Source organism: Arachis hypogaea, chromosome 15 (genome assembly GCF_003086295.3).
Source record: "Arachis hypogaea cultivar Tifrunner chromosome 15, arahy.Tifrunner.gnm2.J5K5, whole genome shotgun sequence".
NCBI classification, from domain to species: domain Eukaryota; kingdom Viridiplantae; phylum Streptophyta; class Magnoliopsida; order Fabales; family Fabaceae; genus Arachis; species Arachis hypogaea.
The window spans coordinates 158,258,405-158,280,487 of record NC_092050.1 but is presented as its reverse complement, the minus strand read 5'-3'; the positions used below and the strand labels follow the sequence as shown (position 1 = coordinate 158,280,487).

Here is a 22,083-nt window from a genome sequence, read left to right as displayed (position 1 = left end):
TTTATACAATTTTATTTTTAATGTTTTCGATTTGTTTTAAAACTATCCCTAAATGTTATTAATTTTACGCCTAATGTTTCAAATAAAATTAACATCCAAAATAATTTTGTTATAAACTAAAAATATTAGAAACAAAATTAAATAAAATCAAATGTTAGAGATATTTTTTTAAAAAAATCACAATATTAGAGACAAAAAAAATTATGCTTTATCTAAAAAATCATTTACGAAAATGCTTTTGTGAATAAAATTACGCAAATTAATTTTGAATTTTGTATGATTGCAGATTTTTATGAAATACACTGATATACGGGTAATTTCGGTATTTCACATATGTAGATGGCCTGGGAAATCGGGAATGGCGATTTCCGTGTTGCCCCCGACACGTGTAAAGCATGCAGGAGTGGCAGTGCGCCCGTGACTCTCCTCACTCCTTTAAAGTAGGTCACTGCACTTCACTTCACTCACTTTTCATTTCAAACAACTATTTCCGAGAGTTAGAGAAATCAGAGAGCAAGAAAAACGGTGAAGGAGAGAAGAAGAAGAAGAGGAGGAAGATGGTTAGAGATATTACTCGTTCCGAAGATCATATTATTGAATATCTTGCCCATCCTACATATGTAAGTTTTTTTATTTCTTTTATTAGTAATAATATTTTTTTATAATGTTGAAGAGAAATTTTTTAGGTTGATAATATAATAGTGTTATAGTACAGTGTGTAAAGTGTTTAGTCTAAACGAGTTTTAAATTATTAAGGGGTGAAAGTAACTAGATTCACAACAGGTTTTATTTTTTGTTGAATAGAATTTTTATGTTGTTAATATTGAATGTTGTGTTTAGTGAAAACTGAAAAGTAGTTTTTATTTCTGATACTGTTTAAGAATGAGTAAATGTCCTTTTCGGTCCCTAACTATTTGCTCGATGGACTTTCCACTCCTTAAAAAATCTAAACACTCAAATTAGTCCCTATCTACTTTGATATATGTACGTTCCAGTCCTTATTTACTTTGAGTAAATGGCCTTTCCGGTCCCTAACCAGGGATTGGAACAAAGTAGATAGGGACCAATTTAGCTGTTTAGATTTCTTAGGAGGTGGGAAGTTCATCGGACAAATAGTTAGGGATCAGAAAAAACATTTACTCTTATTTTTATGAATAAAAGTAGTATGCAGTGGTAATACTCCCAGAGTCCAAGATAATTTTTGGTATACGAAGGATAATATTAAATATTTTAGGGAAAAAAATGAAGTCAAGTATTTGTTAGGAAAATTTATTTTTAATTATTTTTTAGGAAGAAAATGTTGATAACTATTCTTTTGGTTAGTATAATAAATCTTTTGGCTAGTAATTTTGTTAATTATGGTAAGATATTATGTGAAATTAGTCAGTTTTCAAAATAATTTAATTAATTATAATAATATAATACAAAAATTAGAGATTTATTTAGGTTAATTTTATTAATTATAGTAAGATGTTAATAAAAGTTAGTAATTTTTTATGTTAATTTTATTAATAATAAATTTATAATAAGATGTTTAGGTAATTATTAGTTTTTCAGATTATTTTATTAATTATATTAACATTTTAATGAAGATTAGTAATTTTTTATATCAATTTTGTTAGTTATAATAAGACCTTAAGGGAAATTAGTAACTTTTCAGATTATTTTATCAATTATAGTAAGTTATTATGTGCAATGATGAGTAGTTTTTTTTAGATCAATTTTATTAATTCGAAGGAGATGTTAAGAAAGGTTAGTAATTTTTTAGATCAATTTTATTATTTCAGCAAGATTTTAGAGTAGTTTAATTTAATTTTTATTTACTATGTAAAAAAAATAGTATTCATCACAAAGGATGGATGCATTATCAAAATATTAGGATATTAAATTCATATGTATTAAATTATTATCAGGTTGTCATAACTTACATTATGATTATGGAAGATACTGTGGGAAACCAATCATTATGTTATCATAGTTAAATTGATCAATATTAGACTTTATTATGTTATTGTGAAATTTATGATTAGTTGTGCTAATATTTTTTTTTTTTTTTTTTTTTGTAGGGTTCACGAATATTGGAGTGTCGGCACTTAAACCCACCAGATACCTTTGATGCCAGTGTTGAAGAGCTTTTAAGAGAGACCGGGTTTTACCACATCTCTCACGTTGGAAGAATACAAAGTCACTCAGTTATGGTGACAGCACTGGTCGAAAGGTGGCGGCCTGAGACTCACACATTTCATCTACCAATTGGTGAATGCACTATTACCTTAGAAGATGTTGCAATGATTCTTGGTCTCCCAACAAATGGTCTACCAGTTACAGGACCAACAGATAGTAGTAGCAGTGGTCTAGAAAGTGAATGCATGTGGCATTTTGGAGTTGCACCTGGAATAAGGGATCATAGAGGAAGTTTTATTAAGTTGACGTGGCTTCGCAGTCTTAAACGTCGCTTACAGTTGAATGATCAACTTTCTAGAGAAAGATATGTCAAGTGTCACATTATGGCCCTATTTGGTACAACGTTATTTTGTGACAAGTCTGGAGCTGGGGTGCATTGGAAATTTCTACCTTTGCTTCGAAATGTTTCAGAGATCAAGACTTACAGTTGGGGAGCGGCATGCCTAGCCCACCTATACAGATCATTGTGTCGGGCATCACGTTATGATTGTAAGGATATGGATGGTCCCCTGACACTCTTGCATGTATGGGCTTGGGAACGGATGCCATTCCTTGCACCAATTCCTATTGAGCCACGTTTTCCGCTTGCTCGAAGGTAACATGACATAGTAAATATGATACTAATATATATTAAATAGATTATTTTTATTGGATTTTATTAATAGAAAGCAAAAATTTGTCAGGTGGAATGATTGGGAATTTCCCTCATCTCAATACAGACATTGGACAACCAATCACGTGAGGAAGTTATTGGATTTGATTCAACCAGACAGGGTACGTATTTAGAAAACTGTCTAAATTGATTTAGATAGATTTTTTATTTGTAAATTGATGTATTAATCTATCAAAAACCAATAGTTATTCACAAGTTATTTTAATAGTTGTTTAGTCATATTTTTACTAAATTGATTCAGGACTATAATAGTTGTCTTCAATTTTTTTGAATCTTATTCATGCAGTTTGTGTGGGACGTCTACAGTCATGATCGTATTGCGCCCCATTTAGTTCCAGATGACATCCGTGAGCATGAGGTGATATGGAATGCAATGACGCCACTCATATCGTTTGAGTGCATTGAGTGGCATCCCGCTGACAGAGTCAAGAGACAGTTTGGTTTACAACAGGACATTCCAGGTCAACCAAAGAGTCTTGGTAATGCACATGGCAATGTCTTGACTGGTCCAAAAAATTTGAACTGGGCTGTCGCACATTCTGAGTGGATAACGATTTGGACCAACCGATATTCTCACATCCTTGGTGGAGATCCTGTCAAGACCTGTCAGGCATCCGAGATTTACATGAGTTGGTACAACGCAACATATGGCAATCACTTGCAGCTGTCCTTTCGTTTGGATCAGCCACTGCCACTACGAGTGGTTCCGAGTCAAATGTCCTTAGATTCGAGACTTCAATGTCCTACCACTTCTAGCCAATCTAGGGGAACAATGTCTTTTGATTCTGGTAGATGTGACCAAGATCGAGGGATTGATTATCACCACAACACAGGCACTAGTGGGAACATACCTCATTACGACCTTAACGTTGTTGCACCACCAATTCAGGAGCACGAGGATGATGATGATGATGATGTTGCATAGGATTACTTGGTGGATGTAGCCGGTAACAATGAGGATGATATTGGTGATGATGATGAGTCTAGTCTCGGTGTGACAGGTAATCTAGTTGTCTTTATTTTAAAGTTTTACTCTACCCAGTACTGTATATTATTTGGGATGATTTCTTGTTGTAATTGCCCATGATGATTAAGGTTGATGGTGTAGTTTGGATTAGAGCTGATTTTGTTGTTAATATTGGATATTGGTTTATTTCTTGTTGTTGTTAGTATTGGATATTATTAGAATTGATTGAAATTGTTGTTATTGTAGCTGAACATTATGATTGAGCAAGAGTTGATGATATTGTTTGGATTAGAGTTGATTTTGTTGTTAGTATTGAATGTTTTTACTTGGTTGATTTCTTCTTGTTAGAATTGTCCATGCTCAAATATTTCAAAATAAATTCATCAACCTTCATTTCTAGTTCCATCTTTCAGCTAAAATTATACATAAAGAGAGAAAAATCACAAAAGAATGAACTAATTTGGCTCTCAATAGAATGATACATAAAATTTACCGTTATTTCTTCAGCACCATGTGGCCATGCTCATCCTTATCAAAAAGGCGTTCAATTAACTCATCCCAGCTTTCACTAGCATTATTGGTTTTATTAGGAGTTGAACCAAAAGAAGAAGAACCACCCTTTAATCTTCTTCTTGAGCTCTTTTCTTCTTCTTCTTCTTCTTCTTTCTCATCATCAAAAGTGCCATATTCTGATGGTGGTGTATAAGCATGAGGAACATCTAATGTCTTAGCCCTCTGTAGTGCTGCTCTGTGTTCTTCTTTGTGCCTAGTTAATGTTTCTTGACGCACCATCTTTTGTTTCTCAGGGATTTCCATGGCATCATGGTCTTTCTCTATTATTAACTGCAGTACATAGAAAACACAAGGAACTTGATTCAAGGGAGATATTTAGAGGGTGAAAACTCAGGTGCAGTTAACTTCATGTGAAGTTGATAGCTCAGAGTCATTCGATGAAGTTAACTGCACATGAAGTTAACTGCAGCTGAGTTTATATGATAATTTTAGGGGTTCAAAAATCTATCTGTTCCGCATATCACATAAAACAGTTTACAAAGGTTGATAGACTTACATCTAGAGCCTTTTGTGCTTCTTTCTCTATCCAAATTATGGCATGATCAGACGTGGCGTTACATGAAAGGATTATATGCTCGAATCTTCCGTCGACAGGCACCGCCGTCCTTACAACCGGGGGAAACCTTCCCATTCTGCAAACAAGGTTGTTAAACATCTTTCTTATTACAATTAGGTTAACATATTTTACCATGAAAAGATGGTTGGAGTGGAGTTTCAAAAATATAGTTAGAATTTAGCATAAGGTTCTTTAAACATACCTAAAGGGCTTTCTCTCAACAATGTGATAAAGGCGACCAGGGGCATAGAGTCTCCTTGGATCTTTGAGCAGCTTCTCCTCAGATATGCATGTATCTCTCATGCACCTCAAACACAATAGGCATGGCAAACTGCCAGCCATAGAAAATATCTTTGTAACTATGATTTTCTGTAATTAATGAATCATTTTCGTCTACGAGTATTCAATTTAACTACGCTATTGTTGCAAACTGAACTATTATCTCAGTCACTCGTATAGAATACATGTCAGAATATAAAATATACGACATAATACATGTAAGAGAGATTTTGTTATAGAGGTCCTTATGACATACCAGAAAACAGATTTGAATATATCTTCCAATGGGGTGGCTGTCCTTGGTAAGAAGTCATCCTAATCAGTGTATAAAGAGCATTTAACATCAAATTTAAGTTAGCATGCTAAGCTTGTGATTAGCCTTTAGTTTAATAGTTTTAAGTATAGGCATAATAGTTATTGAACAAGATAAGGACATTACCTAAATGTACTTGACCAAATATTGACAAAAAGAAACTCAAGATAAAATGCCTCAAGATTTTGCAAGGGAATTCATGAAGAACTTACATAGATGCTGCAACCAAGCAAGTAAAACATTTGAGATTCTGATACTTGCCTGCAACACAACAGAGTTGATGACATCTGCATATCGCACCGCCAAATTTAGCGACATACACCTAGCCGGCGCGATGGCATAGCACCTGACTCTCTTCCTGTCAATATCTCCAAGCTTATCGCGATTCTGCACCACCACCATGGTCAACATAGCTGCAACTCCTGATCCAAGTGAATGTCCAGCAAAAGTAAGTCTGTAATCTGGATATGTTTCCACCAACTCCCTCAGAACCTCGCATTCTGTGTCCAAAATCCATCCAGCAGCTTTCAATAGCCCATTGTGAACATACCCTCCATCAAATTTCCTCTTCCCCAATCTATTATCCAAAAGAACTGCATAGTCACTCTCTTTTGCCAAGTTTAGGCCCCTGATGGCAAGAACTATATCAGCATGATCATGATCAATATACAATATATAGGGTGGAGCGCATCCGCGAGTATCTTCGTATGTCTTCTTGTGTATTAGCCAATCTGGGTTGATTCCATAACCACCAGGAGGTGCCCAAAGGGGGTGTCTAAGATCATCTTCATACACAGCTAGGATGTATCTGCAAAGGCGAGGCACCGGCTCGAACTCTTCGGCGTTGGCAAATCCCCAATTCTCACTGTCATGGCCTGCATTGTGAAGACATCTTTTCCAAGCCCAGCGAGCGCAAGCGAGACAATACACACACTCAAGAAGAGGAAGGCCACAGAGGATTGACATTGTTCATGCTAAGTAGGCCAAACACTAGTATATAGGTTTTGCACAAATCTCCTTTAGGCAATGATTTTCTTATACAGAAACAATCATGAACACCAAAATTGGAAGCTTAACTATAAACTTTAATTTCCTCCTTGATCTTCCAAGCTGAACTATAAACTAAAATTGTGGAACTAATAATGATCAGAAACCATAATCTTGTATAGCAGCAGATGCAGAAACTAAAAGCTTTTCTCAATTATGGAGAGATAGGTAAGTTGGTTTGATGGTTCCAACTTTCAATTATACAATTCAGTGACGAAAAATAGAGGTAATAAACAACTTGTGATAAGTTCTTTATTAACAACAGATACAAATAGAAACTATAGAACAGAACAAGGAGAATTTAGTAAACTTAGCTGAAATTTCTATGAAGGGTTGTATTCTTAGGAAAACCGAAACTCAAACGTGGCAAATGATGAAGAAACGAAGACTCAACAAGAGCAACTAGAAATGAAAAAAATGGGAAAAGATGAGATACCCTTCACCAAATCTGAACGTTGAGTCGTTGACCAGTTATTAGAGAAGCCTGGAACTTCAAAAAAGAACTTTCTTTGAAATACAGAAACTTTGACAGTTTCATAGGTTGCATCATCATTGTTTGAACACACCACCTCGGAGAAGCTTCAAAGTTCAAAGGTATTGATGAAAGAGAACAAAATTGTTTTGGTCTTCTATATAAAAAAATTTAAAAAATAAAAGAATGAAAAATGGTTTTCGAGTTATAGTACATTTTTAAAGGAAAATCCAAAAGCAGAGCCAATAGCCACTCATGCAACCAAACCAATGATGAAAGTGAAGTGGGCTGGGACCATTTCTCCCATGTTTTTCTTCTTCTTTTGTTAATTGTTTCTGCCATGATTTTATTGATTTGACTAAATTTTCATCTAACGGTTCTCAAATATCAACTTAACGCGAAGTTGACTTCATCCGAGTTTTCACCGTTTTTAAATACTGTTAAAGTAGTTCTACTTTTCTTAATTGAATAATGAATTTTATAAGAGTTGTACTTCCGTATACAAATATTTGATGAATGACTTTTTGTATTTATAAATATTTTTGTTCGATATTATATTTTTTATCTGAAGTTGACTAAATATTTGGTTGTTATTAGGTGTGAAAGTGAGCCAAATTGTCAAGTCGATCAAATTTTATTCACAAAAATTGAGCTCTTTTTTATTTATTTCATTAGCAAATAATATGAACATAATTTGTACAAATTATAAACTTATATTTCCATTCATCAACCATACAACCATTGTATTATGATTTAAATATGACATTTTATTTTCATATGTTTAATCAAAAATGTAAAATAAGTATATCATTTATTTGGTAAGGATAAAATAAGTATATCCTAACAGGTGATGAAAATAAAAGCCCAAACCATCAAAAAAGCAAAAACTTTATTGGGCCTATACCTCAGACCAAAAAACACAGAACGTAATCGGGACCCGACCCGATACGAATCAGGTGGAGTAGCTTCTTTCTCTTTGTAGCTGCTTTAAAAGGCGAAGCAGTATTACTCAAAAAACCCTAGTTCTTTCTACCACTAGCATAACCCTCGTCAGGTAATCTTTTACTCTTCTTCTCTCACTTTCAATCAATACAATGTTTGATTCGATCATAACAAAGTCTACTCTTTGATTCTGATTTCATCATTGGTGAAAACGGTTGCGTGTGTTTTCTAAATTGAGCGTTTCTTCTTGTTGTTGTTTGTTTGGATCAGGAAAATGGCTCCGAAGGCACCGAGTACGGGTCTTTTCGTTGGAATGAACAAGGGTCATATCGTCACCAAGAAGGAGCTGCCTCCCCGCCCCAGAGATCGCAAAGGGGTAAGTTTTTTTTTTATTAAGGGAATTAGCATTCATCCACCTGTATTAGATTTTAATTTTACTTTATTACGTTCGATTATACTCGTGATTATTGTTGTGTGCATATATTATGTTTTATATTTGAATTTTGCTGAACGGATGTAAGATATAGCTGAGTTTATGTTAATGCATTATTCTTGATGCTGTTGTTTTGAATTAGTATAGGAACAACATTAGCCAACTTTTTTTCTTTATTGTAAAATTATTTTTTATCTCATTTTTATTTTAGAAGATTTAGGATTTAGAATTTGTGGTTTCGGGGTTTAAAATTTAGAGTTTAGGGTAAAAGAGCAATTTCAAAAAGTTGGCTGAAAGAGGTTTGCTTCATGCTTGAACTTTATTGTTATTTATGCTGCACGTACTAGCTCAATCTTGGCATAGGGTTAATGTTTGGTGATAGTTGGAATTCTGAAGCATACTATTCTCTGTACTTGAATGTCTTACATAGTGCTGAATGATGGATATGTAAAATATAGGGAAGGATGAAATTGTTCAAGGGATCAACCACTGTTGAATTACCCGGAGAAATGATACTAGTTATAGTTTTTGATGTCTTGAGCTTATCTTAAATGTGGTTTCTAAAGGGACATGTATTGAACAGAAAACAAGCAAGAGGGTGCACTTTGTGAGGAATCTCATTCGTGAGGTTGCTGGTTTTGCGCCGTATGAAAAGCGTATAACTGAGTTGCTGAAGGTTGGAAAGGATAAGAGGGCATTGAAGGTTGCCAAGAGGAAGCTCGGTACCCATAAACGCGCCAAGAAGAAGAGAGAGGAGATGTCCAATGTCCTCAGAAAGATGAGGTTCACACTTAATTCTTTTGTGTTTTGTTTTGACTTGTTAGTAATGTCATCTGGTTATTAATTCATGAAGGTAGATTTCTCATGCTACTTATTAATTTTGTGCAGGGCTGGTGGAGGCGGTGACAAGAAGAAGTAAGTGTTTACTTTGGTTCATTCTAGTGTTCTGGGGGATCAGTGTTTTTGAAGGACAAGCTATCTTAGTTTTGTTTGGTTCAATTTATCAGTGTAATCTTTTACTTTTAGATATGTTATATTTTGAATATGTGATTTTTGGAAAATACCATTGGATTATTTTCAGTCTTAACATGAGATTAAAACCTTTTCAACCCAATGTTGTCTCATTTGAACAGGTTCCTAGTAAAATTGATCCCACCTACCATATCTAATCACGAGTATATGTATATTTTTATAGCAGGCAAACGTAACACTTTAGTCTCCAAGTTAATGTAGTTGGTTGATCCTTGTTTGTTTTCCCTTTTAGTTTGGTATAATTTTCGCAGAGCAAATATTAAGATCATTTATGTAGTATATTTTTCTAGTCAAGAAATAGAAGTGCCCATAGAAGATGATGGGATAAAATTATGTATATATAAAGAACAAAAATTTAACTCTAAATACTAAATAGAAATCAGAGTGCTCGCAAAATTATTCGTTGTGTAAATTTGCCACAACAAAAACTTTTTTGGTACTACGGTTGATTTTGTCGAACGAATTAATCTCGAGTATAACTAAAGTAGTTAATATTTTGAATATATTGGTAAATTGTTTGCCAAATTGTTAATATTCTATTTTCATTGATAATTTTGTTGACAACATAATCTTCTATTAAGCACGGTTATTTTTAGATTTAATTTTGTACAAAAATCAATTGATTATATTTAAAAGTACTTTAAAAATAACAGAAACAGAAAATAAGGAGTTTTTCTATGTTTCCCGAGACTGAGAAGTAAAAGTACAAAGAAATTGTTAACCAAAGTGAAAAACAAAAACAATGCACATGTCAAAATTTGGCCTTTGGTTTAATTCCTTTATTTTCACATATAAGTGGAATGCACTGCACATGTTGAACACGAAAGGCAAAATGTTGAGTTGCAACCCATTATTTCTCAACTAAAATTCCTACAAGTCTCACTTATACAATCATGGATTCACATGAATATGTTGTGATCTTTGGAAGGCATTTTTATCTGCAGCTGGTAAACCATCTCTGATGAAGCATTGGAAAAAGAAAAACCAAAGAAAACTACAACCTTGCCCAATAAGTAACTCTATGCTTGGAAAACTTTGGAGATGCAAAGAAGGGAAGGGTCAGGTCTTGATGAACTTTTGAGTGAGTTTCTCAACTCCTTCTCTACAATCGCCAGCAACTCGCTTTGCACCTTCTTTGACAGCATATCCAAATTCGACGGCACCTTGCTGCAGCTCTTGAGCTGACTTACCTGCCTTTGATATGGTGGCTTCTCCTAATTCTTCAGCCTGTTTTCGAGTTTTGCATGCCCATTCCCTCAAGTTTGATATGAATACAGAAATCACGTTGATGATCTTATCAATTGTTTCTCTAGATTTTCCTCTGACATCTGCTGCCATTTTTTTGAGCTTGTCCAATAAGCTACCAGCCCTGTTGACTGTTCCTTGAACGGAGAACTGTTCTCCGGCGTTGAGCCATGTAACTCCAGGAGATGCTTCCTCACGAAGATCATTGTCGACCACCACTTTGATTCCATGCCTCTCCCAACGGTCTCTAGCCTCCTCTAAAGCTTTTGCTTGTTCTCTAACTCGTTTCGCCTCATCCTCTGCCCAAGCCCTGAGTTCAAGATTTACATACATTTAAAACCAAATATTCAACTTGTAATAAGCTTAGAAAAATGGATTTATGACGAGCAGAATAAGATTATCCAAATTTGAAGATTCTACCTGGCCATGGACAAGGCTTTTCTTTCAACCTCTAGCTCATACTGTAAACGGGCAATCTCTTTGTTTTCGACTTCAGCTTCCTCTCGAAGCTTGTTGATCCTCTCTTTTTCATAAGCTATTTCAACTTTGTTATTCATAAGGCTTTGTAATTGATCCTCAACCTCGCGCCTTAACCTTGAAAAGACCTCCATTTCTGATTCAATAGCAGCACGTTCCTTCAACAAAGCAATATTTTCGTTTTCTCTCTCGGCTCTTAGCCTTTCCAACTCTAGTTTTGCCTCCTCGGCCATTTTTTCAACATTGTTGATCTTTTCCCTCTCTATTAAAAGCTCCTGCTCAAAATTTGCATTGATATCCCTCTCAACCTGAGCTACCAAAGCACTATGTGCAGCAACAGCGTTTTCAGCCATAGACTCTGCTTCAATGCGTGCAAGCTCTTCACTGACTACGTCAGAAGCATCTCCGGTAGCAAGGGCAACAGCCGCTTGGGCATTGGTTACTGGTTTCTCTGGCTGAAACAATCGTGTATAACCTTGAGTACCCCCACCCCACCCCCCAAAAATGAAAAACGAATGAAAATTGGAAACCAAAAGTAAATAAGAAACAACTAAGAGGGGGAAAAGGAGTAACAAGTAGGCAAAATCAAATCAAATTTAATTTGAAATACGACATACCAAATGCAAGAGCTATAATACCCTGTTCACCAGCAGAGAGGTCAGCTACTAGTGCAGGACAAGCATTAGGGTGTATCTTTTCAGTGTCGATAAACCCGGAAAGTTTGTACAGTGTCTGCACATCAATCATTCAGTTTGATGAACGCAAACAGATCAGTTCAATGTAACTTGAATCAAGAGTATAGTTGAGCATATCAAAGTAACAAGTTAAGCAACCTTTCTGTCAGCTTCAGGAAGCTGTCTCTTCTCCAGGGCCATTTTCCAACTTACAAGATCTTGGCGTGATAAAGGGCTGTAGAAATGAATGTAGGAGAGAAGGGAGATCATCATTATATCCAATGCTATCGAAAATTCCACATTCAGACAGAGGGCAATAAATAAGATGAATATTGCGAGTCTTAAAAGAAAATATATATTTTGGAGTATTGCATTAACTCTGATTTTGGAATGGTAATGCATTACCAAAGACAGATAGGTAGCCATAAATGCATACCTTTCAGGAGAGAAGTAAAATGGGCCACCGTCTTCATCTGCAGACAACTGTATATCACGTCTTGAAAGCTTGCTTTCAATAAGTCCAGCTTCTGCCAAACCTGTGACATCAATATTGTTTAGACATGATACTCTTGTACAAATAGGTGAGTTGTTAAATATATGTATTAAAGTGTCCTATTCTAACCTTGAATAGAAGAAAAATCAGGGTCTTCAGGGGTGATATCATCAAATGCAAGCTCAGTAACATTGTCTATGTACATGGCAGGATACACTTTCGAAATTGTATTCCTAACAAAACCAGAAAGGCATATAGAAAGCCATATATTACATGCCTGATGAACAGTTAGCTTTGTTTACATCTCACTATTATTATGAGAAAGAAAGAGAGAAAAATAATGAGGAAGAGGAAGAGGAAGACGAAGAGAAGATAAACCACTACCTTGATAGAGCACTGCTAGCAGTCACCAACCACCGAGCATATTCACGACGTGTGCATAAGTGACTAGGTTGAACATCAGGCTCAATAACCTGAGGATGTAACATTTTTCCAGTGAACAAAAGATATCTTTTCTGAAGTCACCAAATATCTAAACTAAATCAGGGATATAATTTTTGGGGGAACAATCGGTGTTATTTTATGAACAAACTAATTTCATGAGTATCTTTCAGTAGTTCTTTAACTCTGAATCTTCTTTGCAAACATAATGCTTGACCTATTGTCCCTTGAATGAAAGAAAGCATAAAGCTAAATGAAATCTTCAATTTCAGTTGTTTTCTAATTTATTCGACAGTACCAGCAAATCTTCAATAGTAAGAGTATGATTTAGGACACATTGTAGAGAGCCAATAAAGCTCAAGCCTAGGTCAGTAAGTTAGTGCTAAATTTGGGGATTTTGGATAATTATGTATCTTTTGCACTTAAGTTCTTTATGCAATTCTATCTCTGCCTTGATAAAATTCAATAAAATAAAAATATCTATGGTTGTTTTGACCATATATGTATCAGTGTGCGTAATTATTTTGAATAACTTTCAAAACAAGCAATGACCCAAAGTTCTAAATAAAGAAAATAGAATTGAAGGCAGAAAATACTTAAGTCACCTTGCAGAAAGTGAGTTTTAACAAATAACTACCTTTAAAACTTGCAATGCAGCTAGTGCTTGCCCCTGAACCTGATCAACAGCTGCAGGAACCAAAACCTTTCCTGGAAGCATTTGTGAAGCTGCAGAAACCACTGTTGGAGCAGGAATACCTGGAGCAGAGAAAAGGGATCTAGCACGGACTTCATCGTTATCATTTCTACGCACATCATTTCCAGGAATGCCCTTCTCTTCCAAGGATGACTTATTTCCATCAGCTGAGTCTTGTGTTTTTTTCAGATCGATGTTTTCTTTTGCTGAAGTTGATAGAGCATTCTCTTGATCATCACGAGGAGAAAACTCAGGAACTGAAACAATGCTATTTGACTCAGGATTGACTGTAACACTTACAGTTTCAGTCTCATTATCAGCAACAGATTTATTCGAAATAGAAGAACCTCTACTGCCACTTGGGTTGGTTATTTCATCCTGCTGCTCAGTATTAAGATGAAGCCACTTAGCATCATCATCAAGTGTGTTTCCTGGTTCAACATTGAATTGGTTCTCCTTAACTTCAATAATGGTTTCAGCTGAGTCTACAACAGGTTTGCTATCTATAGATTCATAAGTATTAATAGCAGCAAAAGTACTTTCAGATTCAGAAAAGTTAAGTGGTGTTGCATTTTCACTGGGAATATCTAGCTTGTCATCATAAGATGACTCTTGCTCTAAATCTTCTAGAACAGATATAGGCTTAGTGGCATCATCAGCATCAATACCATCGGAGGTGTTTCTAGTATTCTCTACCAATTGCGATCCTATATCCAAATCATCAACAGTACTATAGTCATTGAGAGTATTATCAGACTCGAGAGACGGGTAATCCCTAGATATATCAACCTGACCTTCTGTGTTACCGTTTCCCTGCTCCACCTTGATGCTAGCATTAACTTGTTCGGTAATTTCATCATTACGGTCATCTGAAGATAAAAGTGTCTCCTGGTGTGCAGTGAGGGGCTTCATTTGTTGCTCTGGTCCTGTATCCAGCCACACACATTCCAGCAAGTAACTTACTCCACTCAAATGCAGAAAAATCCTATTTACACCCAACACAACTTCATTGTTACCACACAAGATAGAAAATAAACAATTACTTACTTGAACCGACTCGTTTGTTAAGAGATAACGCAGCGAAGGTAAGCCCTGTAAGAAGAAGGACCCCAGCCACTCCTACTCCCACAACTCCTGAAAGCAAGCTACTTCAAAAGTGTTAGTAAGTAGTGTGGCATTGATAACACCAACAAGTACAATAGAATAGTTTTTCACTAACTCCAATCCTGACATCCTGTATCTCAATTCTCAGATTTTTAGATTCCCAACCATATTTGTTAATGCCTAACATCAGGCAATCGAATCAAATAAACCAACCGAAATCAATTCCAGCCCCGAATAAAAGGTCCTCCATGCATCAAAGATCAAACTTTCCTCAGCAAATAACTACCATAATTGTAATAACAAATAACTTGCTATGATAGAATAAGATTACACACACAATTGAGCTACTCCAAGTTATTTCTTTTGTTCTGTCTAAATCACCAATATCCAGATTTCACTACAACGAACTAATCTAGCTAGAGATAAACAATTAAGTTAAATTAACACTGCTTAATTCATTCTGAAAGCATTTCTGCACTCACCTCCAAATGATTTCTTCTTATCGGGCTGGTCCGCGGCATCAGAGTCGGACCAACCGGAAAAGCCGTCGCCTTTGGGGTCGGAGCCGGTCCACGAGGCCTTGTCAGAACCATTTCCAGTCTCGGCGACACAGAAAAGGCGAAGACGAGGGTTGAAATTGAGGGTCCGGAAACGAAGAGTGAAGGGGAATCTCCTGCAATTGGCGGCATTGAAGGCCAATCGAAGCTGGAGTGAGCTCGGAGAAGAGCTCGTTGCAGTCACCATAGCCATCATCAAACGAAAAACCGTGATTGAAGAGAGAGAAAGAGAGAATATAATAGAATGGTATAATTTAAAGGGTAGTTAGTAGAAGAAGTAGCAGAATTCGTTGGTATTAAAGAGGGGAAGGAATGTTATTGTTCTCTTCTTTCTTTCTTCCTTCGTTTGTGGTCTGTGGCTTCTAGTCGTAACACACTACTACTGGGTTGGTTGGTGTAGCGTTGAAAATCTCAAAATATATGTTGCTATCTTCTAATTTATTTATTTATTTTTTGAGAATCTGATTGTGCCAAATGCCAATGTCAATTGGCAAAGAATGAGTTTTTGTAAATAAAAATATTTACTAGGGTTTATCAATAAAAATAACTTTTTTAACATTTTCACTATCGATTAATTATTACATGATTTACTCTCTTGCTGGTTCTTTATTAACTCTCTCTCTCTCTCTCTCTCTCTCTCTCTCTCTCCCTCAAGTTTAAACCCCATGAGGTTGCAGTGTTTGGGGTCGTAGCTCAAGGTAGCAGCAGAAAGCGCATAGCGTAGCAGAAAAGATGGGAACTTCGGTGCAGGTAACGCCACTGTGTGGAGTGTACAACGAGAACCCTCTCTCCTATTTGGTCTCCATCGATGGCTTCAACTTCCTCGTCGACTGTGGCTGGAATGACCATTTTGACCCTTCCCTCCTTCATCCCCTCTCCAAGTAACTCCCTCTCATTCACTCACTCGCTATTCTACTTCTTTTTACCTCATAAAATTATCAACTTTTTTTTTTCATCTAAGTATCTTTCATGTCATTAATTTATGATGCTATTTTCAGCTCTCCTAATTGTTGATTAGTACTGGCATACTGAATTTATTGTTAATGGGAATTGGGAAATGCAATGTTTATGGTGACAATGGCATTGGTGTTTGAGCATGCTTGTGTTTTTGTTATATTGGATTCATCATTAAGGTTGTGTTGTGGCTGGCAATTTAATGTAATGTAGGGTAGCACCAACTATTGATGCTGTGTTGCTTTCACATCCGGATACCCTTCACCTTGGTGCCCTCCCATATGCCATGAAGCAGCTCGGACTTGCTGCTCCGGTATTTTCGACTGAGCCTGTCTATAGATTGGGCCTTCTCACCATGTATGACCAGTTCCTCTCAAGAAAGGTGAAATTTCATCTAGGTTAATAGGGTTTTAGGGTATTCTTTTTTATTTGTAGGCTTTTGGATTGGACCTCTTTTGTTTTATGTTGGAGCTTTATTTTTCAGTAAGCAGCATTCGGAAAATGTGCATGTTATAACCAAATAGTTAGATTCAGATGTATCTCATTTTTTTTTTTGCAGCAAGTATCAGAGTTCGATCTGTTCACACTTGATGATATTGATTCTGCATTCCAAAGTGTAACAAAGCTAACATACTCTCAAAATCATCATTTCTCAGGTTACCTTCTTATGCTCTCCTTTTCTCCTTTCTCCCTACTTCCTTTTCTAATTGTCTGTATGCGTAAACACTATAAGTTAGTTTCTGAACCCCCTAATCCTATGCAACGGCAACACCAATGACCATAACGAAATTCCCTGTCTATGGTAAAATTTCTTTGAAGTCCATCTGAAAATCCAAAATTTACATGTTGCATAACTTAAACAACTGCTAGGCAAGGGAGAGGGAATTGTGATTGCACCTCACGTTGCTGGACATTTGTTGGGAGGCACTATATGGAAAATTACAAAGGATGGTGAGGATGTGATATATGCTGTTGATTTTAATCATCGGAGGGAAAGGTAAAAAATATTTTAGCTTTCAATGTTATATTTCATCTCATATTTATATAGCAAAAAGAAAGGTACTTATCAATCTAATTTTTATTAGGCATTTGAATGGAACTGTTCTAGGTTCTTTTGTGAGACCAGCTGTTCTAATAACAGATGCTTACAATGCTTTGAACAATCAGCCTTACAGACGTCAAAAGGATAAAGAATTTGGTGGTATGTGACTTTATCTCTTATCTATTAAGAGCAAACAAATATGTTTGTTTGTGACATGAATTATACATTTATGGATTCATGTGCATTGGTTATTCTTATCGTATATCTGCTTGATTTTTAGATATCTTAAAGAAGACTCTGAGGGCAGGTGGCAATGTATTACTTCCTATTGACACTGCTGGACGGGTGTTGGAACTTATTTTGATTTTAGAATCGGTCAGTGCAGATATTGTGCTTTTACAGTTTCACTCTCCTTTTTCATTTTTATTCCTGAATTTATGTGTCAGTTGACACTAGGTATTTCTGATTGCAGTACTGGGCTGACGAAAACTTGACCTATCCTATATACTTTCTGACTTATGTTGCATCCAGCACAATAGATTATGTGAAGAGTTTCCTTGAGTGGATGAGTGATTCCATAGCAAAGTCCTTTGAACAAACTCGGGAGAATATATTTCTTCTGAAGTAAGCAGTCTCTTAAGTTTGGAGTAATATTTGTATTCACTCCTTTTTTATTCCTCTGAGATGTTTTCTGTGTGTGGTTATTTAATCTTGTTTTTCTTGTGTTTTGTACTTGCAGGTATGTCACACTTCTGATTAACAAGGCCGAGCTTGACAATGCTCCAGATGGTCCAAAGGTTGAATTTGAATGCTTGTTTTTAGTCACGTCAACCTCCTTACTGACTCTGATGTGTCTTCCATAGGTTGTCCTGGCCTCCATGGCCAGCTTGGAAACTGGTTTTTCTCATGATATATTTGTTGAGTGGGCCAGCGACATGAAAAATCTTGTGCTTTTTACTGAAAGAGGCCAGGTATTTATTTAGATTGTAGATTTTGTTCCCCTTTTGGGCCTTTTCTATCATGTTTTAGTGTTAGATTTGAAACAAAATAAGGTAGGGTTTACCTATTTCACATCTGAGGCATCTAGTGCAAGTGATTATATAAAGAATTTAGTTGTATGTGGCAGCAAACTGAAATAGTGTTGTTATTATACCATGCGATTTTCTCAGCAGCAATGTTCTCTTGACACAATTTTTTAGCCCCACACACATATAAGTATCGTGTGAATTTTAGCATGTTAGATATTTTCTCTTAGCCCTGTAGAATATACTTCCAAATTGATTTTTGAAGAATTCTAGAGGTTTTTTCTTCATTGATTTCTTTGTTATTGTGGTGCAATGAGAATGGCAAAAGGATCATTGATCATGTAAACTTACTTTTATCTATAATTCATATTAAGCACTTACAATTGGTTTCTGCCATCACATGTTTTGGGTCGATCCTTATGTGTTGGATACATAGTATGCAACACTAGCTCGTATGCTTCAGGCTGATCCACCTCCAAAAGCCGTCAAAGTCACTGTGTCAAAGCGGGTTCCTTTAGTTGGGGACGAACTAATTGCCTATGAAGAAGAGCAAAATAGAATAAAGAAAGAAGAAGCTTTAAAAGCTAGTCTTATGAAAGAAGAAGAATTGAAAGCATCTCAGGGGCCTGATAATAATGTTAGTGATCCAATGGTTGTTGATGCTAGCAATGATCATCTATCAGCTGAAGGTAAGGAGTTTTACAAATTGTTTTGGAGCTATTTTTTTTTCCCACGCAAGTAGAAGATATGGCATAAACCTGGTGCTATTTTGTGGTTTTTCGATTAAATGTTTGGATTAGATTAGATATTTAGATTTATCTAGCTCATGTTTCTGTAAGCATAACCATTCTGCTTTGACTATTTCATATTCATCAGTAGTATGTTTAAAATTTTCTAAAATTGTAGAAATGCATTTGTTTGTCTTCAATTGGTTTTGAGCCTTAGGATACCTTGCATTTAAATGTTAAATTAGAAGAACAATGACATTTTACCTTATCCTACAAAATAACCATTTCAATAAATTAGACAAACTGAATCAAATTGTCAGATTCAACACCTTTCAAATATTTATTATCATTTTATGAACTTTTAACATGAGCATGCCCCAATTAACTTTAATAAATACGAGGTATATATATTTCTCAGTTATTTTGGGTCTCCTGAAAAGTTTTGTTATGCATCTCGAGAGTTTCTTGCACAAGTTTTTTATGTTGTGTTAGCTTTTACCCTTTTCTTTTTTTTTTCTTTTTGGTCATGGAGCTTTTCTTTTTCAAATGTCTAAAACCTTACCATAAGTAATTTGAACTGCACTTCCAGCTGCTGGTCCACGAGGTGGAGGATACAGGGACATATTAATAGATGGGTTTGTTCCACCTTCAACAAGCGTTGCCCCAATGTTTCCCTGTTATGAGAATACATCAGAGTGGGATGATTTCGGTGAAGTCATAAATCCAGATGATTATGTAATAAAGGATGAAGACATGGATCAGGGAGCAATGCATGTAAGTCTCATAGCATATACCCCTCATTTCTTCTAAATTCTAAAATAATTGTTACAACCTGATATTACGAATGAAAATTTTTCTTGTATATGCAACCATATATTATCAAAAATACTTGTTGTTTATAGCTTTTCCTTTTTTTTTTCAGGCAGGAGGTGATATAAATGGAAAACTAGATGAAGGTGCTGCAAGTTTGATACTTGATACAAAGCCATCAAAAGTCATATCTGATGAAAGGACTGTAAGCAGCAATATATTTTTTTGTTTCTGCTTCTTATAAATTGAAAATTTATATACATGCATTTGAATGTTAACTGTTGTGCTGAGAATCAATTGACTGGATGAACTAAGTTGAATCCCTTTACTCTTTTTTTCGTGTTTGCACATTCAATGTCATTAAACTTATTACTTCCACAGATGTACAAAGCTTTCTAAGATGCTGCTAATTCTGTTTTTCAGACAGTCATCCAATAGCTCAATTTAATTTTTCTTCAGCACGCTTTTCAGGTGTAAATTTATCTCAAAGGCCATCTTTTATGAATATTAAATCTGCCAAATTACATTGCTTTTATTCAGGTACAAGTCAGATGTTCATTAGTGTATATGGACTTCGAAGGCCGGTCAGATGGAAGATCCATTAAAAATATTCTTTCCCATGTGGCTCCCCTAAAGCTTGTAAGATTCTCTTCGGTGCTTTGATGCATAATTACTTAATTCATAATTACATAAGAACGAGCTTTGAGTACTTAATTACTTAATTCATCATTAGATAAGAACTTGCTTCAAATACATAACAATTACTGCCCCTAAAGGTAGTAAGACTCTCTTGGCTTTCTCATTTTTTGTCATAAATGATGACTAGTCATAATTCTCTTGGAAGGTTTTGGTGCATGGATCAGCTGAAGCTACAGAACATCTGAAGCAGCACTGCCTGAAGCATGTTTGTCCTCACGTCTATGCTCCACAAATTGAAGAGACAATTGATGTTACCTCTGATTTATGTGCTTACAAGGTATAATAACTTCTAATTTTGGGATGTTTTCTGGATCAGATTTCAAGGTGTAAAAAATTAATCATGTCATGTTTGTTCATGGTATATAGGTTCAACTATCTGAGAAGTTGATGAGTAATGTACTCTTCAAAAAGGTAAATAATAGACATTTCTGAAACTGTACATGTTTGTTGTCGAGCATTTTCCTGCATGATGGGGAATTCATTGTCTTGAATAATGAATATAAGTTCAACTGCAGCTGGGAGAATATGAAATAGCTTGGGTTGATGCTGAAGTTGAGAAAACAGAAAATGAAATGCTTGCACTAGTCCCTGTCTCTTCACAAGTTCCTCCCCATAAATCTGTTCTTGTTGGTGATTTGAAATTGGCAGATTTCAAGCAGTTCCTCTCAAGCAAGGGTGTTCAGGTGATTCTTCAGTTCCCTCGTGAAAAACTGATCATGTTTAAAATGTTAGTTGCAACACATTTTCCAACCCAAATTTGAGTGAAAAGAATTGGTGGGATTTGCTTCATAAAAATGTGTATCATGACATGAAAACCATTTACAGGTGGAATTTTCTGGTGGGGCTTTGCGATGTGGAGAATATGTAACTCTCCGAAAGGTTGGCGATACAACTCAGAAGGCAAGTGCTTCTCCTGAACATTTGTCAATTTTGCACCCTTTTATTAGTAAATTGATCATTTCGAAACGCCGGTACAAACGGCGCTGATAAATTCCTAAATCAAGGTTCTGATCTTTCTTATTTTATTTTTTTTATGTAAATAGGGTGGAAGTTCTGGTACTCAGCAAATTGTTATTGAAGGTCCTTTGTGCGAGGATTATTATAAAATTCGTGAATATCTTTATTCACAATTTTATCTGCTTTAGATTTGGCTGGACGCCAATGATGAAGTTCTTTTCTTCTCTCCTTCTCTGCCCCTTGATGTCCTATATACAACGTCGGAGTGATTGAGATTCTGATGAAAAGAGAGAATACAAAGTTGCCGCAGGTCTCCCTAAAAGGCAAAACAAGAATGGAGATCCAAGAACAGGGTGATGACTGTTGCAAAGTAGGTTCATTTGTGTTTCCACTTGAGCAAGATTCATAGGGGCTCACTTACATTCCTTGTTGTTAAAATCATACTGATTCATCTTTGAATCTCTTTGTACCTTGAATTTACTAACCATCTAGGAGCATCTGTTGGGATGGTTTCACACTTGACTGAATATTGAAGCTTTTTTAGTTCATCTGCCCTTTTTATATAGTTTTAGAAATGAAGATGTAATTTGTTCAGCTTACATAGATTCCATCCATTTTCAGATCCTTAAAAGGTATAACAAAACGTGTAGGGATTATCTTAATTTGATTCTCACTAATCATTTTTAGTGTAATTAGAACAGACTTGCAGAAA

General features: G+C 35.6%; 5 protein-coding genes across 11 annotated transcripts; 3 read left to right on the top strand and 2 right to left on the bottom strand.

Moving 5' to 3' along the window:
- Nucleotides 1-157: 157 nt before the first annotated feature.
- On the top strand, nt 158-4,115 carry LOC112751814 (serine/threonine-protein phosphatase 7 long form homolog). Its single transcript, XM_025801085.2, has 4 exons — nt 158-620; nt 2,067-2,779; nt 2,868-2,958; nt 3,144-4,115. Exons 1-4 carry the CDS (start codon nt 396-398, stop codon nt 3,780-3,782), a joined length of 1,668 nt encoding a protein of 555 aa, XP_025656870.1. The 5' UTR covers nt 158-395; the 3' UTR covers nt 3,783-4,115.
- A 76-nt stretch (nt 4,116-4,191) lies between these two features.
- LOC112751815 (uncharacterized) lies at nt 4,192-7,308 on the bottom strand. 2 transcript variants are annotated; one of them, XM_025801088.3, is made up of 6 exons: nt 7,029-7,252; nt 5,807-6,667; nt 5,489-5,547; nt 5,156-5,284; nt 4,894-5,029; nt 4,192-4,667 (listed from the first exon to the last, which is right to left on the bottom strand). In XM_025801088.3, exons 2-6 carry the CDS (start codon nt 6,509-6,511, stop codon nt 4,320-4,322), a joined length of 1,377 nt encoding a protein of 458 aa, XP_025656873.1. In that variant the 5' UTR covers nt 6,512-6,667; nt 7,029-7,252; the 3' UTR covers nt 4,192-4,319. The 2 variants fall into 2 exon arrangements, with proteins under 2 accessions (XP_025656873.1, XP_025656871.1); XM_025801086.3 differs by having other exon boundaries at nt 5,807-7,308.
- Nucleotides 7,309-7,847: 539 nt separating this feature from the next.
- Nucleotides 7,848-9,553, top strand: LOC112751813 (large ribosomal subunit protein eL36x). Its single transcript, XM_025801084.3, has 4 exons — nt 7,848-8,118; nt 8,277-8,382; nt 9,023-9,222; nt 9,328-9,553. Exons 2-4 carry the CDS (start codon nt 8,281-8,283, stop codon nt 9,356-9,358), a joined length of 333 nt encoding a protein of 110 aa, XP_025656869.1. The 5' UTR covers nt 7,848-8,118; nt 8,277-8,280; the 3' UTR covers nt 9,359-9,553.
- A 667-nt stretch (nt 9,554-10,220) lies between these two features.
- On the bottom strand, nt 10,221-15,443 carry LOC112751810 (uncharacterized). 6 transcript variants are annotated; one of them, XM_072218098.1, is made up of 12 exons: nt 15,082-15,443; nt 14,543-14,629; nt 14,290-14,421; nt 13,843-14,202; nt 13,439-13,752; nt 12,745-12,833; nt 12,490-12,593; nt 12,304-12,403; nt 12,027-12,102; nt 11,811-11,925; nt 11,137-11,668; nt 10,221-11,026 (listed from the first exon to the last, which is right to left on the bottom strand). In XM_072218098.1, the coding sequence occupies exons 1-12, from the start codon at nt 15,350-15,352 to the stop codon at nt 10,531-10,533; spliced, it is 2,676 nt and encodes an 891-aa protein (XP_072074199.1). In that variant the 5' UTR covers nt 15,353-15,443; the 3' UTR covers nt 10,221-10,530. The 6 variants fall into 6 exon arrangements, with proteins under 6 accessions (XP_072074199.1, XP_025656866.1, XP_025656863.1 ...); XM_025801081.3 differs by having other exon boundaries at nt 13,843-13,926; XM_025801078.3 differs by having other exon boundaries at nt 13,843-14,421.
- A 364-nt stretch (nt 15,444-15,807) lies between these two features.
- On the top strand, nt 15,808-21,970 carry LOC112751811 (cleavage and polyadenylation specificity factor subunit 2). Its single transcript, XM_025801083.2, has 18 exons — nt 15,808-16,037; nt 16,324-16,492; nt 16,670-16,766; nt 16,981-17,107; nt 17,196-17,311; nt 17,433-17,527; nt 17,625-17,776; nt 17,892-17,949; nt 18,016-18,123; nt 18,614-18,866; nt 19,495-19,679; nt 19,828-19,920; nt 20,256-20,354; nt 20,560-20,691; nt 20,781-20,825; nt 20,930-21,097; nt 21,240-21,314; nt 21,458-21,970. The coding sequence occupies exons 1-18, from the start codon at nt 15,889-15,891 to the stop codon at nt 21,557-21,559; spliced, it is 2,223 nt and encodes a 740-aa protein (XP_025656868.1). The 5' UTR covers nt 15,808-15,888; the 3' UTR covers nt 21,560-21,970.
- Nucleotides 21,971-22,083: the final 113 nt, after the last annotated feature.